Source organism: Peromyscus maniculatus, chromosome 19, assembly GCF_049852395.1.
Source record: "Peromyscus maniculatus bairdii isolate BWxNUB_F1_BW_parent chromosome 19, HU_Pman_BW_mat_3.1, whole genome shotgun sequence".
Taxonomy (NCBI): Eukaryota; Metazoa; Chordata; class Mammalia; order Rodentia; family Cricetidae; genus Peromyscus; species Peromyscus maniculatus.
In genome coordinates this window covers 59,016,550-59,033,982 of record NC_134870.1, presented here as the reverse complement: position 1 = coordinate 59,033,982, position 17,433 = coordinate 59,016,550, and the positions used below count along the sequence as shown (strand labels likewise).

The 17,433-nt window shown below is 41.7% G+C and overlaps 2 protein-coding genes across 5 annotated transcripts in view; both read right to left on the bottom strand.

Moving 5' to 3' along the window:
* The window catches only part of Cep192 (centrosomal protein 192), a 79,336-nt gene extending 68,674 nt beyond the window's left edge, over positions 1-10,662 (bottom strand). For 2 of the 3 annotated variants that reach the window (XM_042264266.2, XM_076555406.1), the window contains exons 1-6: positions 10,585-10,662; positions 9,916-10,086; positions 5,586-5,753; positions 3,937-4,071; positions 1,877-2,028; positions 393-445 (exon numbers count right to left, since the gene is read on the bottom strand). In XM_042264266.2, the coding sequence (XP_042120200.2) occupies positions 393-445; positions 1,877-2,028; positions 3,937-4,071; positions 5,586-5,753; positions 9,916-10,025 (618 nt within the window). In that variant the 5' untranslated portion in view covers positions 10,026-10,086; positions 10,585-10,662. The remainder of the gene's footprint in view (positions 1-392; positions 446-1,876; positions 2,029-3,936; positions 4,072-5,585; positions 5,754-9,915; positions 10,087-10,584) is intronic. The other variant, XM_076555407.1, reaches the window with a different exon arrangement.
* A 4,328-nt stretch (positions 10,663-14,990) lies between these two features.
* Seh1l (SEH1 like nucleoporin) overlaps positions 14,991-17,433 on the bottom strand; it is a 23,220-nt gene continuing 20,777 nt past the window's right edge. The window contains exon 9 of one of the 2 annotated variants that reach the window (XM_042264269.2): positions 14,991-17,302. In XM_042264269.2, the coding sequence (XP_042120203.2) occupies positions 17,290-17,302 (13 nt within the window). In that variant the 3' untranslated portion in view covers positions 14,991-17,289. The remainder of the gene's footprint in view (positions 17,303-17,433) is intronic. The other variant, XM_042264268.2, reaches the window with a different exon arrangement.

Below are 17,433 nucleotides of genomic sequence, written 5' to 3'. Positions count from 1 at the left end.
CCTAGAACTGGGTACTCAAGCTCCTGCTGCTGTAAACTCCCAGTTATAATGGACCGTAATGTGGAACTGTGAGCTACAAGAAACCCTTTTTCCCCTATCTTCCTTAGGGTGTTTACCACAGCAAGAGGAAAAGGAACTAAGACATTGAGACTTCCCATAGAGCCCAAATTGGCTTCAAACTCACAGCAACCCTCCCAGCCAGTCTCCCAAGTGCTAGGAATATAGGTATATATCACCAAGCACTGCTAAACTTCCAATTTTGCTACAAAAGTTCTGTTATGTACAAGCTTCTCTGTGAGAGAGAGAGAGAGAGAGACAGAGAGAGAGAGAGAGAGATTAACTTCTAATCCATTACAGCACTCCAGACATTGACAACAAATACAAAAATTTACCTTGTGTTCTTGGTTACTCATCCACGATTTTAAGTGAAAATCAAGAGCTGAGTCTATTGAAGAAACAACAAAAACTGAGAGGTCAGATAATTATTCAACACAATAACACTTAAAAGCAACAAATAAATGAACTAAACTTTTTTCTTATCTTGAAACAAAATCGAAGCATGTTCAGATTAATACAGGAATGACAGTACAGAAATAAGATTTAGTAAAGGGGAGAGAAATGACCTCCACATAAGCAAGCAGAGAAGTCCAAATACAGAAATAAGCTATCAACGACAGGCCTCCCTTATTCAACGGCATGGCATACAGGACAAAAGAAGTGATGCTCAAACCTCAAGTCAAGCACATTAGTAGGGGCTGCCATGCTGGAGCACAAAGTAAGATTTAAGTTGACCAACTGATAATAGCACTCTGATGATAAAGAAAAGGTTTGTACATTTAGAGATGTAGTCTAAAAGATATAGAAGAAAACAACACCTGAAATTTTACAGTGTAGGGAGAATCACAAGAAATGAATAGAGTACAGGAGCACAGCTCCATGGCCAGTGCTTGCAGAGCATGTGTGAGGCCCCGAGTCTGATCCCCAAGCAGCAGGACTTAGAACTGTCTCGGCCCCATGACCAGAAGTCAGAGGTTTGCTCCACCAGATACTCCCACAGCAGTGCGACCAGCCAAGCGTGGACAAGGTCACAGAAACGAAAAGCTACAATCAATCCTTTCTCCACTTAGGGTTTTCCAGGCATTTATCAGTTTGACTGATATATATGTAAGTCTACTTTAATGTTTGAGTACTATAGAACTGACTTCCAAAGCAGCTGCACCATTTTCTTTCGGATGGGGTGATACTTGTCTTTTCTCTTTTGAGACAGTGCCTTACTGTGTAGTCCTTGCTGTTCTAGAACTTGCTATATAGACTCATCTGGCCTCAAACTCACAGAGGTTCTCCCTGCCTCTGCTTCCTCATACTTCAATTACAGATGTATACCACCACATTCAGCCACAATTTCCCATTTCTACCATTATGTATGCATTTTAATATCTACTTTAAAATAAATTTTTAAAGAGGGAGGGGAAAATGCAGTTGGTAGGTAACATATAAGAGAAGAATAATTTTTTTAAAACTTAAAAAAATAAAAATAAAATAATTATATCATTAAGTAAATAAAAAATGTCAAATGACTCATCTGAGTATTTCAAAAGTATAAACTTGATTGTTTAGAAATAATAATTTTAGAATTTCTAATTCATCCATTATATTAATACAAAAATAAGTTTAGGTTGGTGGAAGGAAAGAGTACCGGCAATGTGCTCTTTGTTCTAAACATAAGCATGCTAGTCATATCAACAGCACGGTTTCCAGGGCAAAGGAGATCCATTGGTTTATCACAGCACAGAAACATAAGACTGACATCAAGCAAAGGACAGGGAAATTAAAACTATTAAAATGTATGCGTGAAATAATTTCTAACATTTCATACCTGGCACTTGTTCCGGAGGGGAAACTTCATCCAAAAGACGCTGACACTGAATGGATGTTGTAATGTTAGCTTGCTTCTCTTCTGTTCTTGGTCTCGTGAGAGCAAGTGGCAAATGTGGACTTTCTATGTAGTTCTTTTTCCTTAAGGCAGAGCTTTTTGAGGGAATAGGATTAGGACAAAATGTTAGTTACCTTAGGTATATATCTATAAAATGTCCATTAATCAGTTCTATATTTCATCTTTCAAAAAGGAAAATAGATATAAACAGTGAAATAAAAACTAAGTCCAACCAGAAAATGCAACTGGAGATGCACTCTGGGGACTAGATAAGCATGCTGGGTCCTGTGGCACACAGTCCACCAGATCTAAGGATAATATCTCTCTGCTACTCTGCTTCTCCAAAGAAAAATTTTTTATCTATCACATTGTAGTAGTATATTATTTTAAGGTATGTTACTTTTGTTTATGTTGCATTTATAACTCTGTGAAGTTGTGTTACTGTGCCTGTCTAAAACACCTGATGGTCCAATTAAGAACTGAACAGCCAATAGGAAGGCAGGAGAAAGGATAGGCAGGGCTGGCAGGCAGAGAGAATATTATATAGAAGAAATCTGGGAGGAGAAAGAAGAAAAGAGAGGGAGGAGTGAAAAGAGGAGGGAGCCAGAGGAGGAGGAGGACTCCAGGAACCAGCCACCCAGCTACACAGCAAGCCACAGAGTAAGACTGAGATTTACGGAAGAGAACAGGAAAAGCCCAGAGGCAAAGGACAGATGGGATAATTTAAGTTAAGGAGAGCTGGCAAAAAAGCCAAGCTAAGGCCAGGCATTCATAATTAAGAATAAGCTTCTGTGTGTGATTTATTTGGGAGCTGGGTGGAGGAACCCACCAAAGAGTTAAAAAAAAAACTCCACATCACATATTATGCCAACAAAAAAGCCCAGCTTTCTAAAACTGAGGTATACTTACAGACATCAGAATACTATGTTTGCCAAAACAGTAAAATCTTTGAATTAATAAAGGTTTTGTAGTTGTTTTGTTATTGTTATGTATGATAAAGAGTCTCACTGGGTTCTTGGTTGCCTTAAAATCTGCATGTAAACCTGGTTAGCCTGGACTTTTGGTATTCCTGCATCTACCTCCCAAGTACTGGAATTATAGTATGCCACCATGCCTGGGAAATAAAGGTTTCACAAATTTAACTCTACTCCCACTTCTGTTCTCATAGCTAACTTTCTATCTGCTTCTGCAATTTTGCATGCAGATGAAATATTTCATGCTAACAGTAATTTCCTTCCAACCTACTTCTAGCTTGTGGATCTACAGAAACTCACCACAGCAGGAAAGGATGCAGAAAGACACACAGAGAAAAATCCCAAAATGTGACAAACACACCATTTGATAGAGACCAAGGGCCAAGCTTAAACTGCGTCAGGAGATCAACAAAAAGAACACAGAAACCAGACAGGCGGTGGTGGCACACGCCTTTAATCTCAGCACTCAGGAGACAGAGGCAGGCAGATCTCTGAGTTCTACAGAGCAAGTTCCAGCAAAATAGCCAGGGCTACACAGAGAAAGTCTGTCTCAAAAAACAAAAAAACAAAAAATAAACAACAGAAAAAGGAAAAGAACATGTAACCATTGTCTGTTCTTTAGTTAACAGATAATAGACCCTGATGACCTTCCTAAGAACCATCTATATTTTTTACTTTTTTCAAGGAGTATGTTTCATTTATAGTCAGAAAAAAAAAATTAAAGGCTAAAAATGCAATTAAAGCCGGGCGGTGGTGGCGCACGGCTTTAATCCCAGCACTCGGGAGGCAGAGCCAGGCGGATCTCTGTGAGTTCGAGGCCAGCCTGGGCTACCAAGTGAGTTCCAGGAAAGGCACAAAGCTACACAGAGAAACCCTGTCTCGAAAAACCAAAAAAAAAAAAAAAATGCAATTAAAAGATGTAAAGGAAGGGTCTTACAGATGTTAAGTAGTAGTATTCAAAGACAAAATCATTCATTTTCCCCAAGACAAGGTAGCTTGACCAGAGTGCAAATGAAGGCAAGAACTTACTCATACTCATCACCCTGAAAGCTGAGCTGTAATTTTTGTCTTGGTTCAGCGGTGTCCCCCTGGCAACTGGAAGATGAGACAGAAGGAAGTGAAAGCCTTCCTTCAAGTAAGTATGACGCCTGGACATCAGGACACCTATACAAAAGTTAATTTCAAATTATTTACCATTAAAACTCAGCTTCTTGGACTAAAGATACAGTTTTCTGTTCTTGTTTTTTATTTTTTTGTAGTGCTTGCCTAAATGTACAAAACCTTGGACTTGATCCCAACACTATATACTCTGGGCATGGTGGTAGCTTATAATTATATGTAGAAATAGGAGGACCAGGAATTCAAGGTCATGCTGAGCTACAGTAAGTTTGAGGCCAACCTGGTCTACATGAAACCTGTCTCAAAATTAACTATTGTCATAAGGTCACACAATAATAAAACTAGCCACCATCAAATAAAAATACACGGGAGCCCGAGTGTTCAAAAATCATCTTTTGGAGAGTTACTACAACCCTTCATCCCAAAGGTAAATGCTATCCCTTATCAAATAGTCAGGCTGGAAGGAGAAGGTACTCAGATGTATAAGCGTGGTCAGATTTTACACACTGTCCAGACCATACATGAAATCATGCGTGAAAACTATACACACCACATCTACAGTGATATAAATAAAACATACTTAGCCAAACATGTACTGATTCAGTTATAAAACTAGAATAAGAAAAATGAAAAACTAAAAGTTGGTTTTGTTCCTAAGAATAAGAAACTTGATCTGGCCAGGCATGGTGGCACATGCCTTTAATCCTAGCACTTGGGAGGTAGAAGCAAGGGCCTAAATTTTAGGCCAACATGGTCTACAAAGAGTTCCAGGACAACCAGGGTTGTTAAACTGAGAAACCCTATTTCCAATTCCCCCACCCAAAAAAGAAATGAGTTGAGTAACTGAAAATGATTTGAATATAAAGCTGAGTTACTTCACAGCATACAAGGGTTAGGGATGTAGAAAGTGGTGAAGTGCTTGCCTAACATGCACAAGGTCCTCAGTTCAATCCACAGTATAGAAAGAAAGAATCAGAAGCATTCAATAAACTTGGCTAGCGAAGAAAAGGAGCCACACAAACACAGTAAAGCATGAAGCTGGCTGAAATGAAGTGAAAAGGGAAACTATCACATAAAAAGATGCAGTGATCCGAAGCCACAATCCCAGATCGATGCTGAGAAACAGTTTACTGGTCTCCTTGTGTAACTAGAAAACTCAATTCATAAATGTCTTTTCAGACATATTCTAGAACATGAAACAGGAAAGCATCTAAAACCAAGAGAAAATAAAAGAATGACAGCGACCCAGAAAAGCAAGGAGCCAGAAACTCAAGTTCTAACACACTCCATACCCAGCTCTCTTGTGTATCAGTTTTTTTTTGTTTTGTTTTCTTTTCAAGATTTATTTGTTATGTATACAGCATGTATGCCTGCAGGCCAGAAGAGGGCACCAGATCTCATTACAGATGGTTGTGAGCCACCATGTGGTTGCTGGGAATTGAACTCAGGACCTCTGGAAGAGCAGTCAGTGCTCTTAACCTCTAAGCCATCTCTTCAGCCCATGTATCAGTTTATTATAGGGTTTGTGAACCTGAAAAAAATGTTCAAGTAAGTCTTACCTGCTGTCAATGCTGGGTCTGTTCCTGGCAAGTGTAGACACAGCAATGGGCAAGCCAAAATTTGATGAAAGAGTGACATTTTCCAAAACCTCACTATTACCAAGGAGTGAATTGGTTAAAAAGCTTGGAAATGACTCTTCTGCTATACCTCGAAAATCTTCCATCTCACTGCAACAACAGCATTTTTAAATAAGTTGAATATTCTATTACCATACCATTTTCCAATAATCAAAAGAACAAGGTCTCAAAAAAAAAAAAAAGACTTTTGCAACATCATAAGAAAGAATACCTACTAACAAATACTCAGCTAAAGTAAGCCTCAGAATACTTTGCTACCACCAGGCACAAGCCTTTACTCTCAGCACTCAGGAGGTAGATGCAGGAGGATCTCTGAGTTCAAGACCAGCCCGGTCTACAACATTGATTTTCAAGACAGCCAGGGCTGTTTCTCAGAGAAGCACTGTCTCAAAAAAACAAAACAAAACAAACAGAATACCTAGCTACCTTTTTATTTATTTATTTATTTATTTTTAAAGATTTATTTATTATGTATACAGTGTTCTGTCTGCACACCAGAAGAGGGCATTAGATCTCATTATAGATGGTTGTGAGCCACCATGTGGTTGCTGGGAATTGAACTCAGGACCTCTCTGGAAGAGCAGTCGGTGCTCTTAACCACTGAGCCATCTCTCCAGCCCTTAAGGTTTTTTTTTTGGTTTTTCGAGACAGGGTTTCTCTGATACCTAGCTACCTTACAGTTGAGGATAAACACATCAAATACTAAACTTACCTTCTTAGAACCAACACAGTACAGAAAAAAAAGTTGGACTTACCCAGGGTTTAGTGGAGGAAGGAATATGAATTAACACAAACTTAACCAGTAAGGAAAGCAAAGATGGCTAAAAGTAATGATTTTTAGGGTAAGTTTAGAATTTTGAGATTTAGAGCTGGCAAGATGGCCCAGTGGGTAGATGCTTGCTGTCAAGCCTGATGATCTAAGTTTATTCCCACATGGTAGAAGGAGATAATCAATTCCCATAAGTTGTCTTCTGATAGCTACAAATGAGCTGTGGCACTCATATATCCACAACTACTCATATACTCAGATATACACATAGAAGTAAATAAATAAATATAAAGGAATGAGGCGGCGGTGGCGAACGCCTTTAATCCCAGCACTAGGGAGGCAGAGACAGGCGGATCTCTGTGAGTTCAAGGCCAGCCTGGGCTACCAAGTGAGTTCCAGGAAAGGCACAAAGCTACACAGAGAAACCCTGTCTCAAAAAAACAAAAATAATAATAATAATAATAATAATAATCCTCCCTCTACCCACTCACCCACCCCACACCCCTTAGCTGCCACCTGACCACTGGATGCTCCCTTTCCTACATACTCCCTCCCTAACAGGAATCACACCTGGCACCAGGTGGACCTCTGTCCTCTCCTAATGCACTCCATCCAAACAGTACTTGTCAACTTTACCAGTGACCTCCCTGTTGCTGAACCCTAAAAAACTGCAGGCAAGTTTTAGTCCTCACCATCTTCAGCCTAACAGAAGGGGATTCAGATGATTATTCCTTTACTGAGAAACTATTTCACATGGTTTGAGACACAGCTACCCCTCTCCTCTTGCTCTCCCAGCCGCTCCTTTTCTTTCTCCTTATCTCCAGCAATTCCAGAAGGAGCACAGTCCTGCATCTCTTCCACCTACATTTTCTGATTATCTGCCTTCAGTTTCAAAGCTTGAAATCCTATGTGAGATGTATACCTGCAGTCTGGGCCCCTCCCACAGGCCCTAGGTATTAGATATCTAACAAGCACCCAAAGTATAAATCATGATTCTGTATCCTCCTCATCCCTTCAAAAAAAAGAAAATCTTTTCAATATTCTGAACCAGAAAAAAATGGCAACTCCAACCCCTAGTCAGTTATACCAAAAACCTTAGTCACGGAATCCTTTGACACGACCTTCAACCCCTGAAATGCAATCCCTCATCAAATCTCAACGGCCACACTTCAATAACACAACGGGAATTCTGCCATTCTTCCAGGTCTCTACTTTCCCCCCTGGTCATTTCCTTTGTTTGCTTGTTTTAAAAAGACAGGGTCTTGCTATATATAACCCGATCTGGACTGGAACACACATCCTCCTGCCCAGCCTCCCAAGTGCCAGGATTATCACAGGCATACACCACTACACGTGACTCCTTCCTTTCTTCAATGACATTTCTCGTCTTCACTTCTATAAGCATGTTCAAAGTGCACCTACATCAGAATGGAGAAGGCAAAAAGAACACGATCTGCCTGACCTTTCACTCCCTTTCTGGCTACCCTCTCACCTTCCCTCACAGCCAAGGGTCCAGGAGAGCACTTCCCAGTTACCACTTCTGTCTCGTCTGACATCTTCCGCCTCTCTCTGCTCCTCATACATTGGTTTCCAGACTTTACATAGCACAGGTTACATATTACACGATACAGGTCTGAATCCAAATGCCTCTGGGGTAAACACTGTCAGAAAGTAGGGCTATCACCTGGAAGTTATAGACCTCCCCTGAAGCCAATTAAATTCAATAGAATACTCAAACAAAACACAAGAACAGCTGCAGTGCATTCATGAGCGCAAAATCAATGTCCAAAGGCTATCCTGAAACCGTCTACATCGGACTCTAATCCTGCCACCCACCTTAGAGACCTCCAGTTTCCACGCTGTCACCCCGTCACCTTACACACAGTGATTTAAAGGACCACAATTCCCCTACTAAAAACGGTTTACTTTCCCTTCTGGTCTCTCTCCCCACTCAGGCTTGTTCACACATCCTGTAATACTCTGAGGTCGATGCGCACCTCAGGACGTGCATTTTTCTTCTCCCAGATAAGTGCATACCTATATTCTTTCTGACTTTGACCTCAACTTAAATGTTACCTTCTAAGAAAAGTGGTCCCTAATCAAATTTAGTTCCAGCCCCAACAGCCTTCATCATCAGTTTCACAACCTGGGGATCATTCTAATCTCTCCTGCTATCACAGTTATCAATTTATTCTTTTTTTTTAATGATTTCATTTCTTTTATGTGCACTGGTGTTTTGCCTGCATGTATATCTGTGTGAGGGTGTTGGATCCCCTAGAACTGGAGCTGTGGACAGTTGTGAGCCTCCAGGTGGGTGCTGGGAATTGAACCTGGGTCCTTTGGAAGAGCAACCAGTGCTCTTAACTGCTGAGCCATCTCTCCAGCCCCAGTTACCAACTTTGAATGTTTCTAATTTCAAATGTCTCTCTAGGGCTGAGACCCACTGCTTATTCCCAATGCATGCTGCCCATTACATTTTAAGCCACTGCACAAGTGTTCCAACTATCCTCCCTATGTCTAGTCTTGGACACCAATAATCCAGGAGGCTGAAGCAGGACTGCCTCAGGTTTCAGACCTGCCTGGGCTACACCGCCAGTACCATGCCAGACAGAGCTACAGAGGAAGATCTTGTATAAACAAAATTTAGCTGGGTGATAGTGCCGCACGCCTTTAATCCCAGGACTCGGGAGGCAAAACCAGGCGGATCTCTGTGAGTTCGAGGCCAGCCTGATCTATAGAGCGAGATCCAGGAAAGGCGCAAAGCTACACAGAGAAACACTGTCTCGAAAAAAAAGGCACATGGCTCATCAGGTGTTTGCCACCAAGCCTGACAACCTGAGTTGGATCTCTAGGACCTGTGCGATAGGAGAGAACCAACTCCCACAGGTTATCGTCTGACATGTGCATGCACACAAAATAATGTAATGATAATAAAATTTCAAAACTAAGCAAAACAAACCCCCACTCATGCATACAGCACATTCCTAAAGCTTTCCTACATGGGAAAAGGCCCTAATTGCCTCAGTAATCCATTACCCACCATGTAATGTGAAGATAATTCAATGCTATCCATTCTATTCTAATATTGTATTTTAAACAAGCAGCCCCCTTAACAATGTCATTTGCTATTTTATTTTTATTTTCCCTTGATTTTCCAAGACAGGGTTTCTCTGTGTAGCCTTAGCTGTCCTGGAGCTTGCTTTGTAGACCAGGCTGGCCATCTTGCTATTTTCTTAAAAGGGTTTAGGGGCCTCAATTTTCACGTACGGGCTTACTTGTATTAATAAATGACATCCATGGGCACATAAAAGATTACCCCCTGTAGTCTTTACAGGTCTCTGTATATAGTTACATTTAAAAAGTACATCCTGTGGGACTCAAAACACAGTCACAGCTGCCAGCAATCACCAATTAACTATTAGCACACAGTGATACGTGTTAAAATTAGGTAGGCATTTTTGTATATAACTTTTTAAAACTTACCGTGAACGTGGCCCACAAAGCTGTAATTTGAAGAAAAAGTTGGTTCGGGAGTAATGAGAATACCAGAAGCATGACCTCAAAATGGTAGCTGCAAATGGAAGTATTGTCATATACACAGCTGTCCTCCAAATGCCTGTGTCCAGAGGGACCTCATGCTTAACCACACAAAGTCTAAAAATCAGGAGCAAAGCAAAAAGAGGGGACGGTAAACAGTCTTTTCATTTTGCATCAGCTGTTATGGGGGGAAAAAAGTGTGAATGAAGCTTAGCAGACACCAGCTGACATAAGGGCCCTCCCCTCAGAGCCCAACCAAAAAAAAAACGTTACCTCCAGGTGAAAGTCAGTCAAAAGGACAGGACCGCCCATCACAACAGAGTAAGGCGGTCGCCAGAGCACTTTGCAAAGCGCAGAGGCCCTGAGTCCCTCCCTCAGAAGCGGGCAGTCCCTGGCCCGACTGGAGGAAAGGCGGACGCGGCGGCCCCAAAGCCCACGGCCAGGCCGGGAGCCCGGGGGCCCCCGAGCGGGCACCTGGTCTCCCAGTGCAGCCTCCAGGCCATGTCCCCACCAGGCCGGGCCGTCTCCGCCGCCCCCCAGCAGCCGCAGCGCGAGCCCCACATCCAGAGCCCCGGCCGGCCCCTCAGGCCCACCGCACCGACGACCCCTCCTCACCGGGCCAAGACCCCAAGCTCCAGAACCACGAGCGCCGGGGAAAACGTCCGCGGAAGGGGCGGCTCCGCGGCGCTGCAAGTGCGCGTGCGCGCGGCGCGGAAGCCCGCGAGGTGCCCCGCCCTCGGGGAGCGAGGGGCGTGGCCTCCGCGCCCGCACCGGATTGGACTAGGCGTCGGGAAGGGGCCGGCAGAAGCCTGTGATTGGTGGAGACCGCGCGTCCCTCGATTTGAAGGCCCGGAGCCGCGCAGGCTGGGCTCTGGGAGAAGGCTTCCACTAGGCGCCGCCTTCCAAGTCTTGAGATGGATTACTCAGTTTGGGATCGTCCCCAGGCACCCAAAGCCACCTTACACACAAGGGGAAAAGCCTGGCCGAAATGTCCCCGCTGTTTTTTTTTTTCCGTATCGCCGTTTGGTAGATGCAGAGACTTTATGGTTTGCTTTCAACAAATCTTTCCTTGGGATACACGTGTCCCGACAGCTAGTTTCTACACCTAATCGCCTAGGATAGAGCTGGTCCTTAGCTGCCATTCTTCAAAGACCACACAAATCCCATCATTGCCTGTGCCCAGCACAAACTCTTTATCTGAAAAATCCTATAGTCTATCTTAAAATATCAAACACGGTCTTAAAGGGGAAGGGGCTCTCTCTTTTCCTAAGCTAATTCCTTAACGTCAACTGTTTTTCGATATCTTTTAAAGAAAGAATTAAATGTAGGGCGGTGGTGGCACACATCCAGCACTCTGGAAGCAGAGGCAGGCGGATCTCTGAGTTCAAGGCCAGCCAGGTCTACAGAGCCAGAGGTACATACAGAAACCCTGTCTAGAAAAATCAACCAAAAAAAAAAAAAAAAAAAAACCTTAAACATAGAGAAAGAAGATACAAAGTCAACAGTTGCTGTACCTGAGTAGCCTCGTCGGAAAAGATATCTATTTACTTGATAATTTTCCACCCAAAAGCTTCCTGGGTGGTCACTCTTGGCTAACCTCTTGAGGGTTACTTTCCGGAAACAATGCCTATTAATGGCGCACACCCATGATCCCTGCGTTTGGCTGGCTGAGGACGTAGGATACAGTGCCCAAGGTCCCCCAGCCTTTACAATACTAAGACGCTGCCTTAGAAAATCGAAGCTTATTTTAAAAAATGAATGGTGCTTTATCTACTATTCTGTCTCGTCAAACTTTTTTTTTCCCTTTTGTGGTACTTGTGTATCGCTCACATCCAATTTAAAAAAAAAAAAAAAAAAAAAAAAAAAAAAGCCTGCCAAGCGGTAGTGGCACACTGCCTTTAATCCCAGCACTCAGGAGGCTATGTGATCGAGGCCAACCTGATCTACAGAGTGAGTTCCAAGACAGCCAGGGCTATATACCGTCTGGGGTGGGGAGGGAAAAAGAGGGAGGAAAAGAAAAAAAAAGGGGGGGGGACTTCCAAACTGCTCAGCTGGGCTTCAAAGGAATTGATAGACTCCTCTTCTTTCACAAAGGATCTTAACCCATTTGGAGGTTAGCTGTGCAATGTGTCTAGGAGTCCTTCACCCTGTACCACTGTGTTCCCAAGAAATAGCCACAATCCTAAAGTCACCAGAACTTGCCCCAAAACACTCAGCAACCTGTTGGTTCTCTGGTGACAGAGATAAATATATCAAAGGAAATGCAGGTTTAAAAAAAAAAAAAAAAAAAAAAAAAGCCTGAACTCTAATGCTAACCTGCCTAGATGGGAACCGTATCAGTGCCTCGTCTGTAAAATGGGACTAACTGGAGCCCCGGGTGGTTCAATTCATGTACCTGGGAAAGTGCTGGTGCATGGAAGCACTTGGTACTCGAAGTACACAAGAGGTAGGAGCAACTGTCTTATAGCAGTATCTTACCTTAACTGCCAACTATAAAGAAAGATGGAATTCCCAATGTAACTTACAAATCTTTTTAGAACTTAGAGCCATAGAGGCCCTACAACCAGTGGTGCCTTCCGAAGAATTAGAAGTGATGCCTATCCAAAACAAAAAATAAAAAGCCTGGTGCTCCTGTACCAATTGCTTTCAGTAGAATGCCTGTCAATATCCAATCCCAGTTACAAGATATGAATTTAGATTAATCACACTTTCCTAAAAATCATGTTCTCTGAAAAGAACCCTATTGTCATCATCTTCGTCCCCCGCCAACTGTTCAACCCATGAAAATGCCACATCTCTTCCAAATTCCACCAGCGAAAACAAGTCAGTGGCTTTTATACTTATCATGCGGTCACTGTTTTGTATGTCAGAACGCACTATTCCATATACTTTAGAAATGTTTTCGCACTAAACTGAATTTGTGGGCTCACTGATTACCTTCCCTTTGTTCACGTATCCTCCGGCACACAGCATTAGTATATTGGACTAAATTAAACTGGAGAATGGTTCTCAAGTCTCACCTTATACTAACTCTATAATAAAGCCACTGAAATCTCTACAACATGAAACGTTAATTCTCAAATAGAATTATCTTTAGACACCTTCCTTTATTCCTACTTAAGTCTACATCTCACCCCTTGAACAAAACTCTTAGGAATTGTTTAAAAGAATTTCTTTCCACATTGCAATGCTAATTTTATTTATTTCTTTTTTTGTTTTTTGGTTTTTCGAGACAGGGTTTCTGTGTAGCTTTGCGCCTTTCCTGAAACTCGCTTTGGAGACCATGCTGGCCCTCGAACTCACAGAGATCTGCCTCTTCCTCCCAAGTGCTGGGATTAAAGGCGTGCGCCACCACCGCCCGGCTGCAATGCTAATTTTAAAGACAGTATTTTTTTTCCTTTTAGTAAAAGGTCCTGCTATGAAGGCCAGGCTGGCCCCCAACTCATGAAAATCTTCCTGCCTCAACATCCCAAGTGCTGGGATTACAGACATGCACCACCATGTCTGGCTTACCTGACATCATTAAACACAACTCATATTTTTAAATTATGAGTTTAATTAAATTAGGCTCTTTAATTAAAATAGGCTCTATCATGGGCTGGAGCGATGGCTCAGAGGTTAAAAGCACTGGCTGTTCTTCCAGAGATCCTGAGTTCAATTCCCAGCAACCACATGGTGGCTCACAACCATCTGTAATGGGATCTGGTGCCCTCTTCTGGCATGGAGGCAGAACACTGTATACATAATAAATAAATCTTAAACAAAAAAAATTTTTTTTTTAAAAAATAGGCTCTATCCTATCTAATCTTTATCATCTCTAATTTATGATGCTCTACATACAAGGTCATAACAATTATGTCACCAGTGTGAAAAACATATTTGCACATATGAAATGCTTTTTAAAATACATCTGTTAGGGCTGGAGAGATGAGTCTAGAGAAGACCCAAGTTAGGTTTCCGGCACCAGTGTCCTGTAACTCACAGAGGCCTGTAACGGCAGCTCCAGGGAATCTGGCATCCTCTTCTGGACTCCAAGAGCACCTGAATTCACGAATGCATGAGCTCACACATAAACATAATTAAAAACAGAATCTTATTTTTTAAGACATCTTTTTGCCTTGAAAGGTAAATCCTCAAAAATTCCTAAGAAAACTAGGCCAAAATAAGATGACTAGCTCCATGGTTTTAATCACTTAACCATATTCAAACTTGCTTTCTGACTACAAATTAGCATTGAGCCAGGCATGGTAGCATATGATCTTGATCCCAGCACTTGTGAAACAGAGACACATTGATCTCTGAGTTCAAAGCCAGCCTTGTCTACATAGTGAGTCCCAAGAAAGCAGGGGTATATGTAGAGACCCTGTTGTCCCCCCTCCCCACCCCCAAAAACAACAGTAACAATAATGCTGAGTACTGAGACTGAAGTCAACATTTGTCAGTCCTAAATGTTAACTTACATATTGATGTTCTGTTTTAATGACATATCCATTGTGTGTGTGTGTGTGTGTGTGTGTGTGTGTGTGTGTGTGTGCGCGCGCGCGCGCGCGCGCGCAAACTCATTCTCAATACAGTCTTTGTGTGGAGTCAAAGAACGACCTGCAGGAGCTGGTTCTCTCCTGCCACCATGTGGTTTCTGTGGAATGCATTCAAGTCGTCAGGTTCGGTGGTAGGCATCTTTACCCAATGAGCAATCTCACCTAGTATTGTGCCTTTTTATGTAACACTTATTTATCCCCTGACAAACATTTATTTTTTCAGCTTTTTTGGTTTTGTGACATGGTAAAAGGAAACTAAGCCTAAACTATCTTCAATAAAGAATGTTCTATTTTAGCCAGGTGTGGCAGTGTAATCCTGTAATCCCAGCACCTTGGAGGGGGAGGCAGGTGTGTCAGGAGTTCAAGTTCAAAGCTTAGCTACATAGCCAGTTCCAGCCCAGCCTACACAGACTTTGTCTCAAAAAACAAACCAACAAACAAGAAAACCCAAGTACATACAGATTCTATAAGACAAGAGATGCATATCTTTTAAAATGTTTTTATTAAATAATCTACTTGGAGAATAATTACAAAAGCTTTAAGCAGTTAATTCCAAGTAGTGAAAGGCATTTTCATTTTAAAAAAACAAAAACAGAAACAAAAATATCCTTATGATTTGCTGCTTTATACACAGGAATGATTTATTTTACAGTCATTTGTAACATCAGCCTATAAAATTCAAAATGTTTTTTAATGTCTGAAATGCAGAGTGACGTCCACAATGATATGCTTTCCCACGAAGCTGTCTATTAACAGGCAAAACTGAACTCTATGGCAATTCCACACAGACTTTACAAGACAGGCACTTTGAATTTGATACTGGGAGTCTTTCACAGTTAATGTTGCTTTTCTGAAGCTCATCTCACCAGAGGTAACCCACTAGTGAAGCCAGGGTTTCCTGGTGCAGAAGTACAAACAGGTTTGGTTCCAAACACTTCAGTTGTGATACATGCAAGACATGCCCTAAGTAAGAAGGATCTTCTGAAAGAAAATGAAGAAACCCAAAAAAGCAGCCCGGAATAAAAGCATTGACAAGCATCTGAACAAGGCCTTTCAATCAGTGTTTTAAACCCCTTCGTTCTCAGGTAAGGGATTAAGAGGCCGAGAGAGGCACCCTCTGCGAGGGTGAGGATACTGGAGGTTGGCAGTGTCGGCATCGCAAGAGCGCTCTACCAGAGGAGCAGGAGGAGGAAGAAGCTGGGCACAGCTGGACCATCTTGATCCAGCCCGTGGGGAATCCAGAGGGGGAAAGAAATACCTGAAATAATGAAGACAGGAACAAAACACCAAAACAAAAACAACAGGGGGGAGGAGGGAGGGGAACAGAAGAAAAAGAGAAAAGCAGTAAATACAAAGAGAACCAAAGAAGAGAAAACATGCTGGAAGGGAAAAAAAAAGAAAAGAAAAAAAAAAAAAGCTTGTATATTCATGCCAAAACCAATAGAACATAATAGTACAAATCAAGACTCTCACTTAAATCAAGGTTGCTTAAGCAAGTATAAAAATTTGGAAAGAAATCTGTTAAAGTTAAAATGTCAAAAAAGTGATCAGTACATATGTTACAGAGACATTAACTTTATAAATGTAAAGCATTATCTGATCTCCCATTTGATACTGTAATTTACAAAGCTAGCACGCTTTTCACCTTGAGCAAGGCTGCGCCTGCTGCAGCAGCCGGCACCCGCTGCTAAGTGTACACATGATACTGAGAACAGTCCCAACACTCGCACACTGTAAAGCTGGCTACTGCAACACGCTTTTGAAAAATAAAATCATTGGACAGTTGTGGTTTCCTGCAAAAAAAACTGAAAATAGCTACAGAATTTTGGTGTATGAAAAGGCTCAAAGAATTACAGCCTGTTATTCTACCATCTTATAACTTACCCGTAATATGTATGCAATTTAGTAAATGAAAAGGTATGTAACGATGTCAAAATCAAGAGTTTCAGAAGACAGGAATTCATTGAGACAACACATTAAAAATCCTGAGACATGGAATTTCGATTGCATGCACATTTTCAGCAAAATGTCAATTCTTCTTATGTTTCCAATTTGTCTTAAAGGAAACCAAGCTGTCTAGCATCACACCATAAACATTCATGCACATATTAGAAATAGCCATCTCTTAATGAGTATGAGATGAAAACTTAAAAGTGCTTCCACTGTGTTACCACCAGATAAAATGGTAGCAAATGCTATTTTATCGCAACTCTGGCGCTACGTTAATAAATCTGCTTCTTTACTAGTACTTTTAATTACAACCAGCTGTGTGGATAATATCACCTATAAAGCAATTCTACAAAAGGTAAACAAATTAGCACTCAAAACAATCTTTATGAAAAATATTTATTTGATTTTCAAATTAAAATTATAAAAACTCATCATTTTAGCTTATTGTTGTAGAAAATAAAAGACATATCCCTATAGTCTCCAAATGGAATAAAATTATATTTTCCCTCCTCCCAACAGTTTTATGAGGATAGTGGCAATCTTTTCAGTTTTTAAACCCAAGTTAGTCTTCAGAACATTTCAAAAAATTGTTTTGGTGATGATGTCTCAACAGAAAGCCTTTCCATTTAGAGTGTCAGCAAACTGACTAGTACAAAAACTTATATACGCTGTCATTTTAAAGGCCTTTTGGACTGTGTTTAGAAGTGAGCAGGCTGCTGGTGCATCTTGGGAGAGATCAAACGGCGCTGGGGAAGGGGAAAAGGAGCTCGGTCTCCACTCCTGTGTGCATGCAACAAACAGCCAACAGCAAAGTTACTCCAGCTAGCTGTGCTCAGCTGTGCTTTCTGTCGAAGGACATAATACAAATGGAAAAGGGAAAATGCATCACAGATCCAACACAGATGGTTATCGGCACAATCAGAAAACAGATCAAACCAGCAAAGCTATTCACAGAAGAAAATTAACAGTACAAAAG